This window comes from Cydia amplana, chromosome 1 (assembly GCF_948474715.1).
Source record: "Cydia amplana chromosome 1, ilCydAmpl1.1, whole genome shotgun sequence".
Lineage (NCBI taxonomy): Eukaryota > Metazoa > Arthropoda > Insecta > Lepidoptera > Tortricidae > Cydia > Cydia amplana.
In genome coordinates, this window is record NC_086069.1 from 17601230 (window position 1) to 17625752 (window position 24523).

The 24523-nt window shown below is 36.4% G+C and overlaps 1 protein-coding gene across 1 annotated transcript in view; it reads right to left on the bottom strand.

The window, feature by feature from the left end:
• LOC134649386 (pituitary homeobox homolog Ptx1) overlaps positions 1-24523 on the bottom strand; it is a 47365-nt gene that overhangs the window by 1781 nt on the left and 21061 nt on the right. Inside the window, exons 3-4 of the mRNA XM_063504128.1 lie at positions 13743-13868; positions 9797-10032 (exon numbers count right to left, since the gene is read on the bottom strand). Of these exons, the coding sequence (XP_063360198.1) occupies positions 9797-10032; positions 13743-13868 (362 nt within the window). The remainder of the gene's footprint in view (positions 1-9796; positions 10033-13742; positions 13869-24523) is intronic.

Consider the following 24523-nt stretch of genomic DNA (forward strand, 5'->3'; position numbering starts at 1 on the left):
TTGCCCTTCGGGCATCTAAAGCTACCTAACGAACCTAACCTACCTACCTATTGATTTAGTGAGACGTCCGTGAAAACATTACACTTTGGGGAAAAAAGCGTAGGTAGGTAAGTAGGTTAGGTTCGTTAGGTAGCTTCATATGCCCGAAGGGCAAACCGCCCAGAAATGGGAGCCCGTCTATTTAAGTTGTGATGTTTTGGAAAAGAAACACAGGTAGTGCGGTGGGACCATGGTAAAAATAAATTAAATTGCAAACATTGTCAAACTCCGGTTACGTAGGCGACCGAAAGAACTGGTCATTCTACAATCTAAATAGTAGTAAGTACGATGCGGCTAAACGTAGGCCGCCGTATTGAAGAACGTATCGCAATGACAATCCGGCTAATCGTCGAACCGCCGCATTTCAAAACGCCCCTGTTTTTGAAAACGGCTAGCCGTAATGTAATACGGCGGATTATACGATCTGACTAAGATACATAACGATAGGTGGGTCGCAAACTTGATGGTTGCTGATTTCATCTTAAATGATACACAGCGTTGTTTAAAACAGCTGTCTCCAAACCACGGCTGGATTCAGCCCGCGAACCTGTCAATTTTGCCCGCGAAAAATGCCGAATTCCATACAACCCGGCCCGCGAAAAGGAAGCCTGGCTGCAACGCATCCCTCAGGTAATTCCTAGATTCCTGTAGCTTCATTTACGTTTAAAGGATGACTTACTTTAGACCGGGCCGTGTCCAAGCCGAGGCGACCGACATGCCATTTTCTATGACGTGTGATCGGTGATCACGTGGTGCTTTCTATAGAAAACGAAGCGCCGGAAGCTTGGCTTTCTTTTCAGATGTCCTAAGATTTGTATTTTTAAATTAGAGGACTAACAGATGATACGGCACATTAGTACTCTTTATTTAGATTATACCTATGCACCATAAAATCTGCGGCTTAGGAGCAACTGTAGCTAGGTGTCTCCTGCAATGAGCTTTTAGATTACAAAGTATACAAGTAAAAATAAATAGATACTTATATTCTAGTTGGAATATTTGTATTCCGGAACATTAGTTGAGGTAATATATGTATAAGATTAAAGTACGCGTCAGACGGGCAGGATCGATGCGCGGCCACTTTGAAGATAGCTGCTGATTTATGGGCCTTCCGTCAACGCCGACGGCCCGCTATTATTCATTGCTACACAATAACAAAAACTGCTGAAATCTTACTACATATCTCTACTACAGAAACTTGTACCTCAATATTTCTATCAAGATTTTACTTTTATTTTGTCATCTGTCTCCTAATATAAATGATCCAAAAAAGCAAATAGGTCTCGTATAGAATTAAGCAATTGGACAGAGCCGATTTGCAGATCTCCTATAGCTCTAGCAATCTAATAAATTTGCAGCATTGTATTCCGTTAAAAGTTAAACACATAGGGCGGTGAAATATCACCGCCTTACTATTGCTAGCTCACCGCGCGACACTGATAGCATGTAGGAATGCAATTCGGGAAGGACTGAGATGGATGGGCACCGAGGCCTTAACTTCGGCTGCACATCTGTCAGGGTTGTCAGGACGGCGATACAGTGCAGCGACGGGCGAGGTGATAAGTCGCCGTAAGTGGCGATTACTCGCTCACGCCCAGCTATCGATCGGTTCCTCGCCGATAAATCGCGCAATCCAAGCTCGAGCAATAAATATCGTCCCGCCAGAGGTATTTGTCTCACTCAGTGGCGGGCGCACCCAGCCGAAACGGTAAATAATACCCTCCTCCTCGGTTAAGTGAACATGAACGCTCGTTTCCACCCCATATACAATCGTTTGTTTTTCAAAACATAAATTTCACAAATTCGCATGAACGCATGTGTGGTAGGTAACTCAGAATTTATATGCTGTTATTCTTAAAAGATCTTCCCACGTAAGATCCAATGTGATATTTAATCTATTATTTATATATCAACCCTATATCACTATGCCGCACGGGCCTTTTATAGATTTGATATATATAGTTTTGTTCATGATTTACCTGATCTTATATATAATCTAGTAGATATATTTAAATAAAATCGTAATACCGTACGTAACGTAACGTAATACATAATTATCTACCACGGTTATAAAAACTGCTTTGCCTAAATAACGGGTGGATTAATATTATATTGATTTCCGTAATAATGATGTAATAGAAAATGCATAATTGTAGACCCTTAAGTACTATAGCCGAATGCCGCATATAATTTTTATTTTGTTGAAAATAGTATGATAAAATTTGGCTAATAGTGGCTAGTGTATGTCTACCATTTTAACTTGGTTTGGTCATTAGTAATTGACCTGCTGCAAACCGTTATAATAATAATAATAATGTTAATGCATTTAGTATTCGCATTCCGCACGGTTTAATTACAAAGTGCCTAGTCCTTAATCCGTTGTTCGTCAAAGTGGGGCCCGAACCCTAGGGGAGCATGCGATCTGGTTTACGGTGAGTACGAGTAGACTAGTAAAAGATGTAAATACAAACAAAATCATTATGATTGTGTGTGAAATCTGAGATTGGCATTATTTTGCCTGTTCAACGTCCATACACCAATAATAATCACCGCAACACCACTGGTAAAAAGTCGAGGAAGGCGTAGGTACACACTGCCGCAGACCGAAAAAAGTGGAAAACTTATTCGTGGTTCCCATTGCTGAGTCAACTCAAATAGTATCAGCGAAAGAAGAATATTTCTTATCATTTGCTATCAACCAAACCAATAAATAGACTAAAAACAAGAGCCTTATCGAATATATTAAATCAATACAAGATGGGAAAGGATAACCTACAATAGCACATTAATTACCAATTCACACAAACCGCGCCGTTTCCCATTGAAACCGCGAACAAACGGGTGAGAATAACTCCACAGGAACTTTGGGGTGCTCAATAATGACAACAGAATGATATTTATTTAGGTGCACATATGTGGAAATAATTTCCATTATTTGAATAGGCGGAGGCAGGGCAGAGGGTCGCAATATTGCGTCCCTGCTAATCCTTTAAATATATTATTGCACGTTGGTGACCGTACCCTACCCGGCCGCAAGGAGGGACAATTTTTAATGCTTCCGAAATCGATATTAATGTTTCTTGTACCTACGACATTTATTCACTACGCTGATTTGCTAAGGTATTTATGATGATTTTATTAAAGAAAAAAAAACATAGGAGCAAAAAAAACTTATTTCATCGAATCATCTCAAATATTTATTAAACTATTATTTAATCTATTAAATCATTTTTTATCCGGCTATTAGAGGTGTTACGATTTTAGCAGTCAAATGTCTGTCTGTATACTATTTACGTGTAGGTACTTCCTCATAAGAGTCTAAACTACTAAGGTAATGTGATTAACTTGGTATCAATCGAGTCCTTTTTATGACGCCCAGGCCGTCATTTTTAATCGACTACTTACGAAATAATCGAATACTTACGAAACCCGACTGGACAGCCGGGTTAATCTTTAAATATTTTATTGTGATTATTACCTATGTTTTGAAATCACAAATTTTAACTGCCCTGTAATAATATTTTGAACAACTCATTCTTAGTAGGTATTATGTGGTCTAAGTCATGCTGGGGGATCAACAAAAACTCCCCTCCGGCAAGAACAATCTTTGGCAACGTTTTTCTAAATGATGATGAATTGTCCATCTAAATAGAAAATCTTGTCAAATCAACGTCCGCAGATTAACCATGGCCTGATGAATTTGCTTCTATAGTCATTACACGGTCAGACTGCGACCAAATTGCCTTAAATTTTAAATTAAACTGGAATCACAGTTTTATTAGTGTCATCAATCAAATAACGCTCTAACAGAACGCTTACCCTCTGTTCTGAATCAAACAATAATCAACCTTATGGTGTAGAATATAAACTTCATCTCACAATAATAGCACAGGATAAATCACTATTCCAAAGTCAAATAAACACGCGCTCATATAAATGGATAGAGGATATAAACTTGGAATTGATGCTCGCCCAATATAGGGTTGTCTCATTGTAATAAAGAAGTCAGTCGTAAATTTACGGTCAAGTTTTGGCTTCCGAGTCCGAATTGTTCGTAAACTTTATAAGCATTAGGGATATTGAATCACGTATTTATGTAACAAAAAGTTACATACTGAGTAAAGAAAAATAGAACGAAAATTACAAACACCTTACAACACATTTACCTACAGATTGCGATTATAAAATAATACTTACATTTAATTATAATATTATCAATTATAATAATGTTATATTTATAGTCTACTATTTACGGATTGAGTTTAAGCTTTTACTTTGTTGTCATATCCTAATATCAATTAATATAACAGGCATCATACGATTGAGTGGTGTGTTTTAAACATGAACTTGAACTAGTATTGAGGCAAACAATTAATGGATGAAAACCATCTGTCAACAAAAGAGTTTTAATAACTTACTGCAATACCTACTTCAGGAACAGAATCTTTCACTTGTTACCGTTGCCCTAGTCTACCTCAAAACTGATATTCCAGTTAACTCCTCTCAAAATCTTTGATGTGTGGCCACGCCCGAACCGGAAAATAGTGTGATTTATGTTCGGACTGGATTAGCGACAACCCTACGGTGTAGATATTAAATGCACCCCGCGGCGCTGCAGCCCTGTCACGGCCACTGGCTTACGACGTGGCGCACACTTGGCAGCACCAGCGGACCAACTCTCGATGCTACTGAACATGCAACAATGTCATGTTGTCATTTGGTACGGAACGGAATATCCTCCTAAGGCTCATGGTCCTGTGCAAGTAGTACTTATTCAGTTTGATGAAATTTAAATAATTTTCAACTGGAACAGCGTCGCATTTATTTTGTTTCGTTGAATTTGCAAACAGAAACAAAATCAACTTTATTCATAATATGAGTCGGTATAAATTTGACTAGCTAATATTTTTTTTTGTTTTGAAATAGGTATAAAACACTGTGTAGATCATTGAGAGAGTAACTACCAAACACTGTATTGCATTTGACGACGGAGTGCTTAGGTCACTTAGTATTGAAAGTAATTGAATTCAGTTTCCGTTAGTCAAACCGGTCATTCAACTAGATAACATACAACATCAAAAATAAATTATGTTACTTATGTATTTACTTGTTCACGTCGAATGAAGTATGGGTCAAAAACATGAAACTATTTCTTCTGTATTTGTGGTTAGCCTCAAAAATATCAGGATCATTGTACTCATACATATAAAACAATCCAATTTTGCGTCGTCAAAGTAACTTAATATTGGCAAGTCAGTGACAGTATATTTAGAGTTATGAAGGTGTCTCGTTAGCCCCACGTTAGTTAAACAGCTAACCCACGTTCGTACAAAACGCGAGTCCTTATACTGTTACACACTTGTGAACTCGTTTATAGATAAAAGCCGTGTGCAATGCCGCTGACAGCCGGTGTGGCACGAAGCATTATTTATTTTACCTGAAAACGTTTCAGGGTTTCACGTTTAATTTTTTTCGTTTTAACGCTGTCTGCGTTGTATGCAAACAGTTTAGCAGTTATTCTTTTTGGGTACATCTACCAAATGGATGAATGGTATGGATTTTGATTGCAAACTGGTACGAGTAGGTAGTATGTACCTATATTAATTAAATCAGCCTTGCTACAACGTGTTAAAATCTAAAACTTAGAATAAAATTCACTGGACGACTATTAGAAGTAAAATATACATATAGGTTTTTAACTCAACTGAAAATGTAACGTGGTTATTTGAACTTCACAGATTGTTACTAATGGGCGTAACAATTCTAATATACTCGTATTACTCGTTCTGATTAATCATAGCTTAATATAACATGTGTGTAAAATGGCTTTTAAATATCACAAGATTACGGGTGCTGTCTAGAGTACGTAACAAAAAAAATACAGTTGTATCTAAAATAATGATAAGCTCTTATACAATGCATAAAAAAATTCAGTTTCTTCAGTTGGTATTCCTAACTGCAATATTATATTAATAAATATCGAAACTATGTTCAATGCTCACGGCAGATCGATGGGTTAATTCCCTTCCCAGACGTCAATAGCGTGGTTCAATGAGTCGTGTCGCCCAGATGAAATGTGTCGCTCAGATGAGACGTCGCGAACTGTTTCACGGCCGATTGCCGAGGACGCCCATTGCGAATTCCTCGAAAACTAACAAGGATGGAGGACATAAAGTGTGTGTAAATGTTACTAAAAAAAAGCACGGACTGAGCTTTTTAGTAATAGAGTCTTTCGGATTTTATGACAAATCTAAGAGATATATTTATTTACATTTTCTTTTATATGTTAAACATCCATGTTTAAATAATTTATTTTTACAAAATTTTACAATATATAGTGTGTGTGTATTTTTTTACCATTACAAATGTGTTTAATATAATAAAAATTAAACTAATTAATTAATTAAATTAATTTTGTATTAAGCAGAAACGTCTGCAAATGATGCTTACAATTAGAAAAATTCACTGTGGTAGAGTACTTTACTAGTGATGCAGTAGTCGTGGGTTCAAGTCCCACCCAAAACAGTGATTTTTTCCACTTTTAATTTATTTCTTAGATTAAAACAAATGTTTTAATATTACAAAAGAAAACAAAACACTGACCAATTTAGATGTTTATGGTTAAACACATTTTTTAACAAACAAATACGTCTTCGAGCGATACTATTTTTTTTTCCCCTTTATAAACATTTCAGGCAGTATTAAATTTTTAAATTTTTGATGCGAATACTCATTGGGAAACTGACCGCGTTGATTGATGTTATTTAAAAACCTGCCCAATCGCTGCCAATATTGAAAATTTGCTATTACTGCTAGCTAAATAGGTTTCGCGCGCTTTAGTTTAAAAATATACTCATGTAATATTATCACGACCTCCCAGTTAGTTTATTCCCATACTGATCATAAAATCATGTTCACACCCAATTTGAATCCAACCGTTTTACAGCAAGCGTTTAGTTAATTCATATTTTACGGCTAATTGAGTCATAAGCAGGCAATGACCCTAATGAGAACAAAAATAATGTCGGTCGATTTGTCGGCGCGAGCGCACGATTTATTGGGCGAGCAGCGCTAAGCCCGCCAGCGATTAGGGTTGTCAAAAAAACTATCCATTTATTTTTAATTTTATTGCCAAATATTATTTAGTTGATTTTTTTAAATTATTTGGTTACTGACTGTACTCAAAATTATGCGTTACATTCCAAAGAGCGGAATGAACGAGAATGGGTTGGGCTGGATTGATCAAAATTCTGATAATTTCATTTGATATGTGGTGCACCTTGTCAAACATCGCTTATATTAGGAAGTGAGAATACTTTGCGTAGTAGGACTAGTATTATAATTTTTTCTCAAAAATGGACGGCAAAGTCGACGTTGCCGGTTAAAAAATAGGTCGCGAAGTGCGTTGTTTATGGTCATTCAAAAAATTAAAAAGTTAAAAACATTGCAGTCTCGATTTCGGGACTGCAATGTCGCATACAAATTCCATTATTTAACGAGTTCCAAACTTTTTAAAACTTTAAATGGCCATATCAAATGAAGGCATAGGTCCCTTTAAACAGCCAAACAGATGATCAGCACTTATTATTATAAAGCCTGTAACAGACTATCGCACCGCACCGCGACCTTGGAGCGTCGCACTCATAAGTGAGCGAGAAACAGGGGGCCTACCGCAAAAACCGAAATTCGCAAATTGCGGGGATCTTTCTCTTTCGCTCCAATGAAGGCGTAATTAGAACGACAGAGAAAGATGCCTACAATTTGCGAACTTCTATTTTCGCGGTTATAGCCCTGATATCTCTTTCTCGCTCTCACTTACGGGTGCGACGCTCCAAGGTCGCGGTGCGGTGCGATAGTCTGTTACAGGCTTAATGTTGGTACCGCGACTATTTAGGTGTCTCAAATAGGTTGGCGTATTTTCAGCAGAAAAATACACTTCTTTTTTTTTTAAAGGCGGCAAGCAAATCTTTTTAATGGTTTCACCTTTTTCTGTGAAAATTTGAACGTTGCTTCTGTAAAATATTTCTATTTCTTGCACCATTTTTGAGAAAAGCACTATATATGACTCGGCTGGAAGGCTACTTGCTGGCTTCGGATTCAATTAAACGGACACCCAAGGTCGTCCGTTTAAAACGAATCCTCAGCCTGCAAGTAGCTACTTCCGATCCTCGACAATAATGTACTATTACTAATTTTATAAAATAGATTATATTATAACTAATTTTTAGCAGTACAATAAGTTCAACAGCCGAGATGAACGAGGCTATTTTTACTTCGTGTAAACAACACTATTATATGAGATTCATGAGTAATATTCAAGACATTTCCGCCCATTTATTGCCTACACGATTCATCACTTTGGTATAAAATATATATATGTAGTATGAAATTCCATTCATGATATTATTTCAAATGTTCTGACAGCCCTGCATACATTCCGATCGCAATGTTTTGAAGAACACACGCGGTCGATTGCAATCGAAATTAATATCTACTTGAAGTGTAAGTCTGGACTGGAAAGTATCGATTTACACCATTTGGCGAAGGACTCTTGGACTTAAATAGTATGTTACGTTTTATACATGTTTGACAGGAAAACGACGATTAATTGCAAAGCAATTATTTCGTTGAGAAAATTAAAAAAAAGGTAAAAGTTTTCTGTGACATTATATGCCTCTATTTTATTTAGATTCATTGAAACTTGATTTTATGGCCCTGGCCTGTGAAATCCTCATCTGCCAACACGTTAAGCCAGTAATTCATTAATGTTTTTCGTAACAAATATGGTCCAGATAGTGTTTTCGTCGTCCGTCTTTTGTTTTACGATCTTTTCCCGTGTAGCAATTCACCGAAAGCAAGCGTTTTAGGATTAAGTCGCGCTGGATGTCGACATACCGAGGAAACCGTCAAGTATTCCGTGAATCCCAGAAAACATTGTAAATAGAACAGTCCTAACCGCAGAATCTGTAACAGGCCTTCGGAACTATTGACAGTGAGTGTGGGTGCGATCAGTCTTAAGCCGGGGATTATGAGAAGACCGAAATAGACGGTTCAAATGCTCAGGGATTAAGGGATTCCATGTTCCGTCGGAGGCACAAAAATACCGAGCAACGGATGCGCCGATTAGTCTAAACACTCGCGCGCACTACACCTCTGTACTGGGACAAAAAGTCACTTCTATATTTAAGATTACTCATTAATGTTGGCTATATGGACAGTTACGGTGATCCGATCTATAAATTACTCCACATTACCCTTTCAGTACTTATAATTAAATGGTTGTGTTACTCAACCATGTAACCTATGTAGTTATTTACCCCTAATAACTTTCCAAATTTTATAATAGCTGTTATAAATTGTATATAGGTATAATCAATTAAGATAGTAACTGACGAAGGCTTAGGGATGAGCATATTATTTAGAGTTTTTGTTTTAATTTAACGTGAATGATACATTAGTTACTTTTTCTCGTTCGGATGTTAACCACCATTACAACAATATTTACCTAATACCTGATTATTAACTGCGTTCAAAGTCCTCAAACATATATTATACCTTGTCACTATTACAACTTTTTCAACATCGATTTTGTATTTGTTACCGTGTCGAAAGTTGTCACTTATAGACAAAATTTGCTTTACGCTGACGGGATGTCGCAACAATAACTACGTGCAGCGTTGTCTCGCTCAAACATCGGAGCGACGTACGAATCGTATCCAGTGTGGTAAGCGCCTAAAGACCAAAACAGTCGACTCACCCTAACTCTCGCCTCCGTGAGGTTGGTCCACATGGCGATCTCTTCCCTGGTGGACATGTCGGGGTACCGGTTCCTCGCGAACGTGGCCTCGAGCTCCTGCAGCTGCTGGCTGGTGAAGTGGGTGCGCTGGCGCCGCTGCCGCTTGTTCTTCTTGTCGCCCTTGTCGTCCAGGCCGTCGTCGCCGCCCGGGGTCGTCGACTCCGTTTTGATAGTCGCTTCTGTGAGCTGCCGCGAGTCTGCGATCAAAAAGTGCATCACATTATTATTATGTAGGTATTTATATCATTTATATTTCAACAGGCTTTATTTATTGCAGTTTCATATAAGCACTAACATAACCGACAAAAATTTGAATGAAACAATAACTTGGCTTATGGCTACTATACTTAGTTAATTTCTCTGTTGCTCGTTTTATAAATTTCCTATAGTGTCCTATACCAATTTAAAATACCCGTTGTAATAACTTTACTTGGTCAAGCAGATCTTGTCAGTAGAAAAAGGCGGCAAATTTGAAAAATGTAGGCGCGAAGGGATATCGTCCCATAGAAAATTTGACTTTCGCGCCTTTTTCTACTGACAAGATTTGCTTGACCGGCTAAAAAAGGCTTGATTTTGATCAAATCCGTTAAATCTTATAAAGGTATTTGTCCATGAATGTCTTTGCATTACTAGTAATGTTTTATCGTTTTATTAAAATGAATAACTGTAGCTTTGCCCTTTTGAGATTAGGTTGGGCAAATTGCATTTTTAGGACCTTTTAACTTAAATTTGGATGTTCGATTAAAATGCGTACAAATTAATAGAAAAATAAATGTTTAGCTTCGGGTGGTACTACTTGATATAATCCTAAAAGTATGTTCAACCCCTATATGAACTACTAACTCGTCCGCTCCCACGGAATATAAATATCAGAATAAAAAATAACTTAAGTATCAACGATCAGGAAAATCATCGGTAAATTCAAGCTCCATGCACAGCATTTGCTTTATTTATGCAATAAATCCATTACTTATGCTATGCAAGTGCTTCATGAATTTTATTGATATTGAAATTATTATTTATTCGTAAGAAAACCAAGGGTTACGGCGCGATTAGCTAATTATTAATCAGAAATAGAGTACTTATTTATTTTGTGTATAAATTTCAAGTTTTTCGAAATGACCTACCCACCGATCTACCTAGATAAGTACCCCAATTTTACAGTAACCAGGAAAATAATTAGGTAATCAGAGTTTTTTTCGAGTGCAGCAGTTTAGTTGTCACTTTGTAAACCGATGGCAATCATCCATGGACGCAACGCACACTTATCAACACACATCGCAGCACCTCTATAATTACAAGTACGTACATACAGCTGGCTTATCACATTGACACTGGGATCCAGCCTAAACCCATATGCGCGGACTGATTGCCATCGGGCTCGTATCTCGAATTGATGTAATAACCTATCACTCCCCGTCGAAAGGGGAGATATGCATTCCGGTACAGTTACTTTCGAAATCGTACTATAATTAGTGGTGAGAATAAAAATGAAAAATATAGATCACACAACACACAACGAAAAAAAAAGAAGTACCTACAGAAACAACTTCTTGAGTTTCATTCGATAGTTTCGATACCCCTCTTTCTAGTCTAGGGGGTATAAGCGGCGGTATCTATCCGTATTTTTGTGGTAGTTGTAGGCGTTGTAGCGCATGCGCATCCCACCGCCGTGGGGTGTGGGATGTTCGATGCTCTTGTTGCCGTCAAGCACGGCCGCACGGCGATGTGCCAGTTGTACTCAGAAATAAAAACTTTTTAATCGTATGGTTTTATAGAGCATATATAAATTAAAATTGTATTGGTAGGTTTTCACACTGAATTGTCCCTTAGTTGCAGTATGATTCTAGATTACAATATAAATCAACAGTTGGAAAACCCACTGCTACAATTATATTGTAATCTAGAATTTATATTCATATATTATTATTATCTATTATTTATTACAGCTTATCGGCTTAAGGGTTACAAATTTATTGTACCTACTTATCTTGATTGAAGACTCAATAAATAGTTCATTTAGAAATCGAGGCCGGCCGCTAGTAGATGTAAGCATGTTCGCATGCGCCTTATTTTGATTAACGATATCCTTCAAAGTGTCTACAAATTATAATTTTAAATCTGATGGTGACAATCTAAAATTAAATCGTAGTAATTACAGCACATTGAGATATATCCGTTTTAATAATACTAAGTATACCTATTAAACTTATCCAATAAGCACGTGTACCTAGCTAATACTTAAAACACGTCTATTACATCTACATCTATTTTATGGACTTAGTTTATTTTAGTTTTAAACCCACGTTTGTATTATAAACTCGATTATGCAAACGTCAAATAGATATCTAACTCGAATTTCTAATAACACCGACGCTTCCAATCAAAACGTTTGCGGAGGATTATCGCGCGCGTATCGCGTTAATTTCGACAACTTTATTAAAACCATCAATCTGTACGGTTTGGCAATCTCATTGGCGTATAATGAACAAGGTGGGATTACGGTCTCAGGTTTAGGCGGAGCGCTACCGGTGGAACTGGCGATAAGGTCGATAGAGGTTGCGATAGCGGCTATCGGCGATACGCTTTGTGAGTCGCCGACCGATCCATCACCGCGCGCAACCTTTGCGTTGTACCGACGCGATATGGACGTGTAAATATCGCACGAACATGTGTTACCGATATCGGTACACGGCCACTTCAACGATCACTCTATTTGATAACATCTTTAATGTACCAAGTAATAGATAGGTAGTTATATAATAAGTGTCTGTTTCTGGTGACACTTATTGTTGTAAAAGTTATCGAACACGCAAGATACCGGGGTTTAACGACAAACTTTATTACTATATGTGATCAGGTAGTATGATAATTTCTTTTTATCAATCATCACTTAATCTTGATTTCTATCAAGATGATTATGTGTCAAAATAGCATTCATACACCGCATGATGTACTTTGAAACGATTTGAACGATTGATCCAAAACATAAACCTACTTAGGTTAATCGAATAGTATGGCCCGGAAATCTGACTATAATCATGAATTTTTTTTCTGAAAGAATTCTGATATCGAAATTGCAGAATTCCGTTAAAGTTCAAGGTGAATGTCAACCCAATCAGCAGTAAAATGCCACAGAATAAAAAGCATAAAAATTGCATTAATTAGAGCAAGCCGTTCGCCGGCATGTTTGTGAAGGCATTAGAATAAACGCGACGGTATTTGCCATAGGTTTCCCGGCGCTCGCTCAGTTTGCTTTCAGTATCAAGTTTGTCACTTTGTGTGGCCGCTTTAATGAAGAGTTATAATTTGCCACGCTGTTGTATTCTGTGAGGTTACAAATTCATTCGCATTGAAGGTTAAAGTCCTGTTAGGAAAATCCTCGTAATTTACAATATTATTTTTTACCTAAATATAAATAATAATTACCTAATGCTATCTTTTTGGCACTACATGAAAGATGAAAAAATATCAGAATTATTAATTTAGGTTAGTAGAGGTTGATTGTAGCTTATAATTTTCAGGCTAACTAAAACGACAAATGCGGCGACGCGACTACAACAGCAACTGTGTCATACTAAATTGTTGCCATGTTTAGGCCTTTTACGTAAAAAATGTGACAGTTACGTAGGAAGTGGCGCCCTCATTTATTTTCTACAATTTCTTGTCGCACTTTACTTTTACGTAGTTGTGTATTTTGTTTTTTGAAAGTTTATAAAGCATAGAATAGTGTTTCATTGTCACTATGCAATTGTTTGATGGGTGGACGCTTCAGTAGAACACACGTGGGTGTGTCTTTAGAAATTTGATCCTTGACATGGCTCCTTCTTTGTCTTCATCAACATACAGAAAACTAATCAGTCGTGTCACAACTTACAGCCAGGTCAGTATAGAGACGTGTACTCACTGTCGTCGTTGTGCTTGCGGTCGCGGCGCGGGCGTGGCGGCGCGTACAGCGACTGTTCAACGCCCGAGCCGCCCGACGTAAGCGACGAGTGCCCGCTGTCCCGAAACTCGCCTGTTTCCGCCCATACTGCAACACAGAAACAATCTCAATCGACATGACATGACTTCGAGTCATTTAATTAGGTAGTGTAAGCAGTGCCGGCCCGAGCCCTTGATCAGGGTAGAGCGAAATCGGGTTTTGGCGCCCTTCGTTGAAGTTTTCAAGCGTATTTTCCACCCCGACACTCGCGTCTTTTAAAACTTCTCATTTGCCATTTTGGCGCCCCCCTTGCCATCCGACGCCTAGAGCGGCCGCTCCACTCGCTCTACCCTAGATCCGGCCCTGAGTCTAAAAACTGAGTACACTGACCAAAATAATACCGCTAACTGGCTTACGCACTGTAAGCCAGTGAGTTATTATTGCTTAATTTAAGTATTTGTTGTAAGTACATAGACTTCTAGTTACAAGACTTCTATTTTTCTACTGTGTTAATACACACAGCAGGCAGGGCAGGTTTTTAAATAACATCAATCAACGCGGTCAGTTTCCCAATGAGTATTCACATCAAAAATTTAAAAATTTAATACTGCCTGAAATGTATATAAAGGGGAAAAAAATAGTATCGCTCGAAGACGTATTTGTTTGTTAAAAAATGTGTTTAACCATAAACTTCTAAATTGGTCAGTGTTTTGTTTTCTTTTGTAATATTAAAACATTTGTTTTAATCTAAGAAATAAATTAAAAGTGGAAAAAATCACTGTTTTGGGTGGGACTTGAACCCACGACTACTGCATCACTAGTAAAGTGCTCTACCACAGTGAATTTTTCTAATTGTAAGTGTACAGTGTAATCACTGTGTTCGATACTGTTGTCAGCGACGCCATTTTCCATCGCCGACGCTATAAAGACGCTAGTGTGGGGTGGCCCTAAGGTCAACCTAATTCCTGGTGATCCGTAACTAAAAATAAGAATTCTGGAAATACACTTCCAACTTCAATAACCTCATTTGTTATCGCTTTCAGATAATAATGTCTGCTCTTGAAAAAGCGATAATTTTCCAGTACATTGTATTAAACTTGTACTTTTGTGTTCCTCGAGATACTTTTACACAGCGGAGGTATGCGCTGGAGCACATGACTTGTGCTTTACTGATAGCTTTGGTGTTCTGAAGTGCCGCTATCATAATAATGTCTTATTTACCATATTAATACTTACTTTGTCTTTTTATTGCTAATACATATTAAAATATTATATTGTTATAGTTCTTTTTGATGATATTTTAGGAGTTTAGAGAAAGTCCTCTATCATGTCCTTGGTTGGACGCCGGGACATCCCGGAAGAAGTTGTTATAGTACTATGATATTAGTAAGTATACAATTTAAGAAAATACAAACACGCATGTTCTAATAAATTTAAAGAAATAAGCAATTAAATAAAAATAAAAGTGTTATACGGGTGGCAGGTAGGTACTTAAAAATACTTTGAGTCGTAAATTAAACGTTCTCATTATTTAACGAGGAGATCTCGACAAAATAATGTATTCGCCGAGCGACGATGACGCCCCGTCGCTTACGGGCAATTAAGTGTCCCCGAACACTTGTTAACAAATTAGTCACCGGAGACGCCCGTGTACGTGCGCCCTTATTTATAGGTCCGCCAGATGAGAGTCACACGTGTATAATATATGTACATAATTAATGAGTACCTACTTTAGGGTTAAAAAACAAAAGTTCGTTATTTAACCCTTCATAATCTATAGGATGCAAGAGTTTTTAAAAGTATAAAATTCTTACTCTGTATTTACAATATGTATGCCACTGAATACTTAAAACAGAAGTGCCTTCCACAAGTAGACACAAAGATGCCTTTAGATCTCAGGTTGGAAACTAAATATTACTTTAAGATGTTTACACGTATCGTAGGTTTTTAAAGTTAAATGGCTTCTGTCCAGTGTAACAATTTGGCCTGTCAAGACTGTCAAGGTATTGAAACTATTGAAAGCTAAATAAATTATACGAAAATTATTGTAGTACACGGACAGTGTAAGTTTATTACTGTAATTAGCTCTTGTAATGCAATAATCTAGCTGGACTTTACAAGTAGGGAGCCACATGGGCTTCCGGCCGTTTGACTTCAGAATGCTGGTTAAATGTACCTAGTTTGTTTAGAAATGTGTCATATCATATCTACCGAATACCATTTATGACCCTGTACAGCAGCTATGAAGAATCTATTCGTGGAGAATACAAGTCATTTGTACCACGTTCCACTATAGGATCGCAAGGAGATAAACTACGTTGAGTAGCCATCTTTCGAGTTATTTAGTACTGTTTGTTCCGTATCTCAGACACGCACGTGCATCCCTTGTTTGACAAAGAACAACAATGCTTTTACTACGAAACTTTTTCAAGGGACGCCTATTTCAGATGTCTTATATGCACGGCGTACTTGCTCCCAGTAAAGTTAGACTTGGGTGAAGATTAAGCGGCAATGGATAACATTTTATATTATACTCAGTATTGAAAAATCTCACAGGTTATTTATAATGTGTTAAACATGATACACGTTGTATCTTTTTTTCTTGTCCAAATATGGATCTGTAAAAACATACTTACCTTCAAACCCTTAACCTTGTCTAGAAACGTTTTGAAATAAAAAGTATTACATAACATATATTTGATTGTAAAATAAAACCATTGTATGCCACCGGCTCCTATAGATAAAAATCAGGTAAATATTGTACTATTTACTAACATTACCGGAATACTTTTAATTAAAAGAAACATTCCTGCATTTGTTTTGTAACGGCGCTATCAATCGCGCGGGGCGTGACTCCGCTCAAAACAATGGGATCAGCGCGAAGACGACTTCCAACAAATACACACGAAAAAAATCGACAAATTAACAATTGTAACGAGTTTTTTAATAGGTGAATCAAAATGCCACAACGTAATTAAAATGTCTCAGTAGTCAATATTTATGTACAGGTTTTCCGTGTAGACGCCACGCCGCCCACGATATTTTTATATTTTATTAATACACATTTATTTCACAAGCGGTACGAAAAATCAGTAATATACTACATAGTATTAGTTCAACGTTGCTTAATAACAAAGTTTAGTTGAAGTATAATAAAAACACTTACCTACTTAAGTATTAATTTTAATGTAAGCTAAGTGACCGATGCCAATCCACATGCGGTTGTATGTAAATAAAAACAACCAATTTATGGTCAGGTAAAAAAAAAACATTCGGCATTGTGACAAACTCCGATTAATGTCTAATATGACTTCTGCTTGCCTGAACTTAGGATCTAATCTAAGCTAATATAAGTAGGTACGATTTTATAATTTGTTCATAATTATTGACTTGTGTTGATAACATTGGCGGATAGATGATAGATAGTCAACGCGTTCGTAAAACTCGAAACTTAAAATCTAAAAAAAAAAATGTCATTACTTGCAGTAATGAGTTTACACATTGTATAAAGCACGTAAACGAGAAACGTCAAATCAAGATAAGATTTCTAAAGATCAAAATACGGCTTCTACGTTATAACTGATTTTGAGGTGATTTATTAAAACTAAATGACGTCAAAGTGAATCATACGTGACTGCGACACAATGCTAACAATATCACGAATTTATAACAAGTATGTTCGTGATAGCAACAAAAAATAAATATGATTAAAGGTAAATAATGAAGACGAGTACAGACAACGATGGTTATTTATAATTAATCTAGAAAAACTAAGCAAATAAGGGTTGTTATTGAAGGTGTAATTAAGCATTATCGTCACAAACGTCGGGTGGTACAAACGTGAGTGCGCGCGCGTTCAAATAAATTGTGTTTGGCCAGATAACGTGATAAGCGTACGTTCATTGTTTTATTGCGGTTGTAAACCTCTCGGCTGGTTTACAGTGATGAACTGTGGTACCAGCATATCGAAAACTGGCGTAGCACAGAACTTCTAAACAAAAGGGCTTGTAAAAAATAAGAAGGCTGTAAAAAGCGAATAACAGTTACCCCGTCATAAAAAAATATTACAAAATATGTTTAATAAGTACATAAACTATTTTTAGTTAACAAAGTCCATATGCGTCCGACTAATTGTATCAATTACTGACATTTAGGGCTATTCAAATACATAGAACTGTTCTGATTTTAACAACAGTATCGCTTCGTTAATATGAATAGAGATAGACCAAGAAAAGTCTGAAACGATTTCGATAGCACACGCAGTGTAAGTGTTATTTATACGTCACAATTTCATAGAAGTTTGACGTTTAAAATAACACATATATCCGTAGGTACCAACAATATTGCAAATGTCTACTTACATTTTTAATGCCTATCTGATAATGTTACTTCAATATTCTTCATTAGATGAAATGCTTTGATATAACCTAAAGCTGTGCCTTGTGTCCGCGACTGTACGTAACAGCTGTCACACCTGTATCACCGCCGTTATACGACGAGCCATAACCTTTATGACGCGCTTATGCCTTTTATTGCGTAAACAAATACCTATGACACAATGGAAAATTGATTATTTACGAATATTTTGCTCTAGATATCAAATTAGTTTCGTTTCTCTGTCTTGTAATTATTGTACTTCGTATATACATCTAATAATATTTTTATCGACAGGGGTTTTGCAGCTTGCGGGTGCCATTTACAGTATTTCATAGTTCAAAGTTTTTTATTTGCGAGAATCATGGTCAGGTACAATGTGATATACTTAAAATAACATGGCTCAGCACAATTCACCATTTCAGTGGCATGCAGATTAAATATACAATTTGAAATAAATTCATTCAAATAAATTAAAAATTAATACAATTACAATATATAATTAGGTAATATGTAGTTATTTGTACAACAAGAGATCAAAGTTTGATATTTCTTCGAGTGCTTATTTTGAGTCCCGTGCAAGCGAAAGATTCTATACTAAATTCACGAGCGTAGCGAGTGAATCTAATTTAGAATCTTGAGCGTAGTAAGGGACTCAAAAGCGCACGAGATGTAAATAACTTTGATCTGGTGTAGTTCACAAAACTTTTCACCTCAGCAGTGAGAACATATTAGAGAACCCGAAAAATGTATTCCTTCTTCATCATCTTACCTCTATTCACTCATGTTTTCTTAAGATATACCAACAATTAAGTTTTCACCTCAGCAGCTCGAACAAGGGTACTTTGCTACTTAAAAACAGTGAGCAAAATCGCATTTTGCTCATTTTGTCTCACTCAGTGAGCAAAATGCGATTTTGCTCACTGTTTTTAAGTCGCAAAGTACCCTTGTTCGAGCTGCTGAGGTGAAAATGTGTTTTATTATCATTATGTCTTATATTAATATAACAATTATTGTACCTACTTCGTATATTCATATACCAGTATTTTTTCCAATTGGCGGTTATGCAGTTTGTGGAGGTCATATAAAAATTGATTTTTTATTGTTATTTCAAGGAAGAAAAATCATAGGATTTGGTAACAGGCAAATCAACAAAATTATTATAATATTTAGCTGGAATTGGATTTCAACTGTTAAACTTAACTTGAAATTGCAATTTATAATTCTGTAAATTTGCATACCCTGCATGCGGTGCATGCCTAAGAATGTCTTAAACATAATTTGAAATTATAAACTGAAATAAATGTCATATACTAAGAAAAAGTGACCCAAGCCTCTAGTACCCCAGGCTGGAATCGAACCTGCGTCCTCTGCTATCGCGGCAGGTGCCTGTTACCTCTCGGCCACCGGGGGACAGCGGCATAGGTCGAATTTTTCCAAGTATATACTGCACTTCATACTGAAGGTTTATGGCGCCCCCTGGCCACCTCTAAGGTAGAACAGTATGGTTCAGTATGGTATGACATTTATTTCAGTTTATAATTTATATAGTAGTGTGACTACCTACTCAAAATAATAACAAATTAAAATATTTTCTGAAAATAATTTAATTTGTTCTAGTATGTATAGTTTGAAATTGTTTATGATCTATAACGTCGCCGTGTACGTACAGCTAAATCATTGACTCTTATACGTTGCTATCGTCACTATCCAATTCTGAATAGTAGTCACACATGTACTTACGTGTTACAGTAAAGTTCAGATAGATCATAGTTGAGTGTTTGGAATATCGTTACGGGGTTCACGGTAACTGGAAGCAAAATAACATCAATAGATAGTCTAATTATAGTAATGACAGGGTGTAAAACTGGAGTTGAATACCTAATTCTTCAAGTCCGACATAAGGAAGGGAAGACGACAAGAGTAATAAAAATCAATCCTTGGCTTAAGTTGTAAATTTTTTAATGAAAATATACTACAATAAATAAGAATAAACAAAACCAATATAACTTTTAAATTAAAGATAATGTCTATTTTAAGTAGGTATACTCCTGTGCTGTTGTATTTTGCTTAAAACCTGCTACTTTGCTATTAATTAAATAACGTATATTTGGATTCGATTTGTAAAGTTTTATTTACAGTTAGTGTTAAAGTGGTGAAAAGCGTTTCCATACAGCAGCAAAAAAAATCACTTTTCGTGCCTTGAATGAAACCCTTGGTCCGCTCAGGATTACACTTTTTTCGCTGCGCTTCTGTTTCAATTTTGGTATCTTTCGCATGTCTGGGTCTCAATGTTGGCACGAGGGCTAAACAACAAATATGCTCCCTTTGTTAAAAAAAATAACTGTTAGCTAGTATTCAAAATAGCTATAATTATAAAGCGAATAATTAAATAGCTAAGTATTACCTTCTACTACTCAGCCGTTGGTTAGTTTAGCTCAGTCTCAACTGAAAGATAAAACCGTGTGAATACCTATGGAAGCTATCGTCAAATCCCAAAGCTTATGTAGCATTACCAATATTAAGATAGTGTGACGAATCTGAACTAGTACGTAAATGCCATCGTATTAAATAATGCTACTGGGTGAGCATTAACGTAATCTTTATTCAGCTATTATCTAAATCTAAAAATGTATTATCATGAACTTTGTTGCACTTATGTATTAAGTTTAATTTTATCGGTTGACATGGAATGCGGAGAGTGGCAGTATATTATATATTATAATATTTATAAACCTATAAATTAATAATGTAGAGACAATCATGGACAAACCGGAAAAAAATCTACGACGTATATAAAGTTACATATTTACTATTATATACATATTTAAGCTAAAACCCCACCTTTGCTGCGAAAATTAGAGACACCTACCAATTGACCCTACTAGGTTGAATCTTGTACACTCTTTAAATTTTTATTTAAAGAGTTTTAGGGGAAATGAAAACCATCTTTAGTGATCCAAAAATCTCCAATAAAGTTTTACATTAATATTTCTTTAAGTATGTAATTAAAGAGATGATTTCTGGGAGTTACATAAATCACTGTTTCGAAATTTTGCTGGGATATCAGTTATCCGCAAACGAAACCAGTGGAAAGACAGTAAGTAATCAAAATAAATCCGCGGGAGAGCTGTTAAAAATTACGATTTGTGTTCAAAATGTGAAAGTATAAAATGTTATACCTTTATAGAGTATTCACATCCAGTAATTAATCGAATCTAAGTGCAGTTGTTTATAGCATATACATAATAATAGTACATTTGGTATCTCGTAGCGACATAAAAACGTCCAGTTTACCGGCGGCTAGTCTTCCGTTATAAATTACAATACTTATCTGTATTTACCCCCGGCTATCTGTCTTTACTGTAAATACAGAATGTTCTGTTTATATTCTTTGAAATTTCGAATGTGTAGGGTTGGAATGTTACAAGGAAAAGTTTACCTTCACGATATTAGTTCAGTATTATCAGATTTTAATTTAGATCATGTCAAGTCTTTGAAAATAATTTATTGATGTTTATTGAAAGTTGTCTACTAAGAACTTAACACAAAAGCAAACTTTGATTTTTGTTTTTTTAAGATAAAATAATAATAATACTTATTTCTGTAGGTATTTACCTAGTCAAGGGCGGATTCGAGGATGGAATAAGAAATCAATCAAAAGTCTCAGACGATTTGAGTAGTGCTTCTGTAATCCTTATGTTGTCTTCTGAGAGCATTGTGCTAAATCCGCCATGAAATATCGACTAATTCATATCTTTTGTCTCACGGCCTCAACACTCATTTTATTCTACAGGCGAATAAACATAAGTAATCGTCGACCATTCGTTGTCGAAGAAATATTGTGTTTCTGCTTTGTCTGAGCGTATTAAATTATATCTAATATTATTTTGTTTATTTAAGGAGTCACTTGAAATAATTCGTTAATTTACCGAAGAACAGGGAGTCGAGAAAGGTTAAACAGCACTAGAATGTTATTTAATTTAGAGATTACTAATTAAAAAAAAGAATATATTAAAATAGAGGGTTTTAACAGGCCTATTGACCCAATTTCTCAGTGGTATTATATTTTTATAATAGGCATTTGTATATTTTTTATTTAATATATTTTTTAGGGTTCGATAAATTTAGCAAAACTTAGTCAAGATGACATCGTAGATATAAAACGCCAAAACGCTAAATAATGTATGGAAAGAGGCACGTGAATTTTCGTAGTATCTGTCATCTCGATGCATTATTTTATTCGTTTGGCGTTTGTCGATGTACAGTTATCCGGATTCAAGTATCCGGTAAGAGTAGCGTGCGGTGGTAAAGTTCTCGTTCAATTAGAATGCTAAGAATGAAAAGGCAAGTGCTAAGCTTTAATAAGCGGACCCACCACCGCGCGTCTGGTTAATGTGGTATCACTGATAAGAGGAAGACGGGCGAGTCACGTCGAGTGCACGCTTCCGGTCTTGGTGTCCGAGGTGCTCCGGATGTGACGTCATATTGAACGAGTGTCTTTGCTCCCTGTTTAATTAGTAGATATGTCAACATAGTCTAACTCATGGTGTGGTCAATGATGGGTAGAATTGTGCCATGTCTTCTATTTTGTATGGGAAATTCCAGTTAAGGTGCTTGTTTCTGTTCGTTCTTAATTACCATGATTTAAGGTGCTACTTTTCTGTCGTGGTAAGGAAAGGTGGCCTTGGTTTGGGGTCTTGTATTTTTTTCAGTATATATCAAGATACAAGGTACAAGTACTCGTACTCGTATTTATCTACACTGTAAAATGACACAATCAGTTCATTGTTCACATCATAGGTATGTTATTAATTTAAATTGTACTGTATTAAAAGCTTAAGGTGTAAGTGTATTATATTACACATAGAATATTTATTTAATTTACACCAAAATGATACAGCTAGTGCGTGCACACTATTGCGTGCACTAAACGACGAGTAAAGGTGTGTCCTCGTGATAATATTGAATCACATGTTGAAGCATAATCATATCAGTTTCGGTGTTATCACTGCCTTATCATGGTAAGAAATTAATGAAATATACAAAAGTATGGCGAGGCAGGTAACTATGCGTTCCCAAAAAGTATCGTTGAGCAAGTATGATGAGGGATGATACAAATAAATGAACATGCAGCGTAATGATTTCAGATTCGACAAACTATCACTACGTAAGTACATGGTCAGACCAACGTATTGACGCAGTCCAATACGTTGGTGTGACCAGATCCGCACCGCTCTTGACTCCACAGTTCACATGGCTCTCCCCACCGCCAAAGACAGAAACAAATGGAGAAAGATCGTAAGAGAGAAAGTGTTGCAAAAGGGAGGTCACGAACCTCAATATTTAGGAATACGACGCAAGGAGGAGGAGGTAATATGTATATATAGTATGGATACTGACAGACACTGCAAACCACAAACCATTAAAGAGGAGCTTAAAATTAAAAGTATAATTTTGAAATGTTATTGAGCTCCAATCCACTTTTGTAAATAAAAACATAATTCTCCTGAAATAAATATTGTTTTTGTAATTCAGATTTAAAAATTTCTATTTGTTTTCAAAATGCCAACACAGTGATAGATGTTTACCAATAGATCATTATTTAATCTAATTAAACAAACAGGTTCACCGCTCCGGAACCCAATATCTTCGGCCAATCGCTACCCTATCCATGAATTATCACTCAAATTAATGGCCTGTAAGTTATAAATGGGCGCGGATTAGGCCCGATCCGCTTTATTCCTATTTTACCTACCATGAAGGTTCATTGAAAACCTACACAAATTCACGGGAGCATCCGCTAATTTCCCAATCTTCTGTCTCTTTCTAGCTCGTAGCTGCGGGTAGCGGTGTTTCCCTCCGACGGGCCCTTTTCTCGCGCTCGATTCATCATCGTTTCGCGGTTTGCTGCCTTCCTATTCATATTCCCTTGCTGCCAGCCTTCAGATACCTTTGTGAAAATTGTAGATAGATGTAAGTATATATTTGAAAAGTCTGGCTTAAATGAGAGCTAGGAACTGCTAACTTAATAAAAGATGTTCTACTACTTGTTGTTGTTGTTGTTCTATTTACTCAGATACCAAAGGCAATCAAACCATTTGTTTAGTTAATTACTTCCTGGGTTAACCGGTAGACATTAAACGAATGCTTGTAAGATTTAGCGTGACTTAAACATTTACGGTAACGTAACTAAAAGAACAATTCAATTTTCAGGATATTTGTACCGCAATCTAATTGGAACTCTTTACACGTTACCAAGACACTTTATATCGACAAAAGTAAATAGCATTCAGTTGTAGTCCGTAGACATCCTCAATTAGTATTCCAAATAGCCCCGACATCGTACACGTATGTACATAAATGTAAAGAGTGGACCGCTCCGGAGG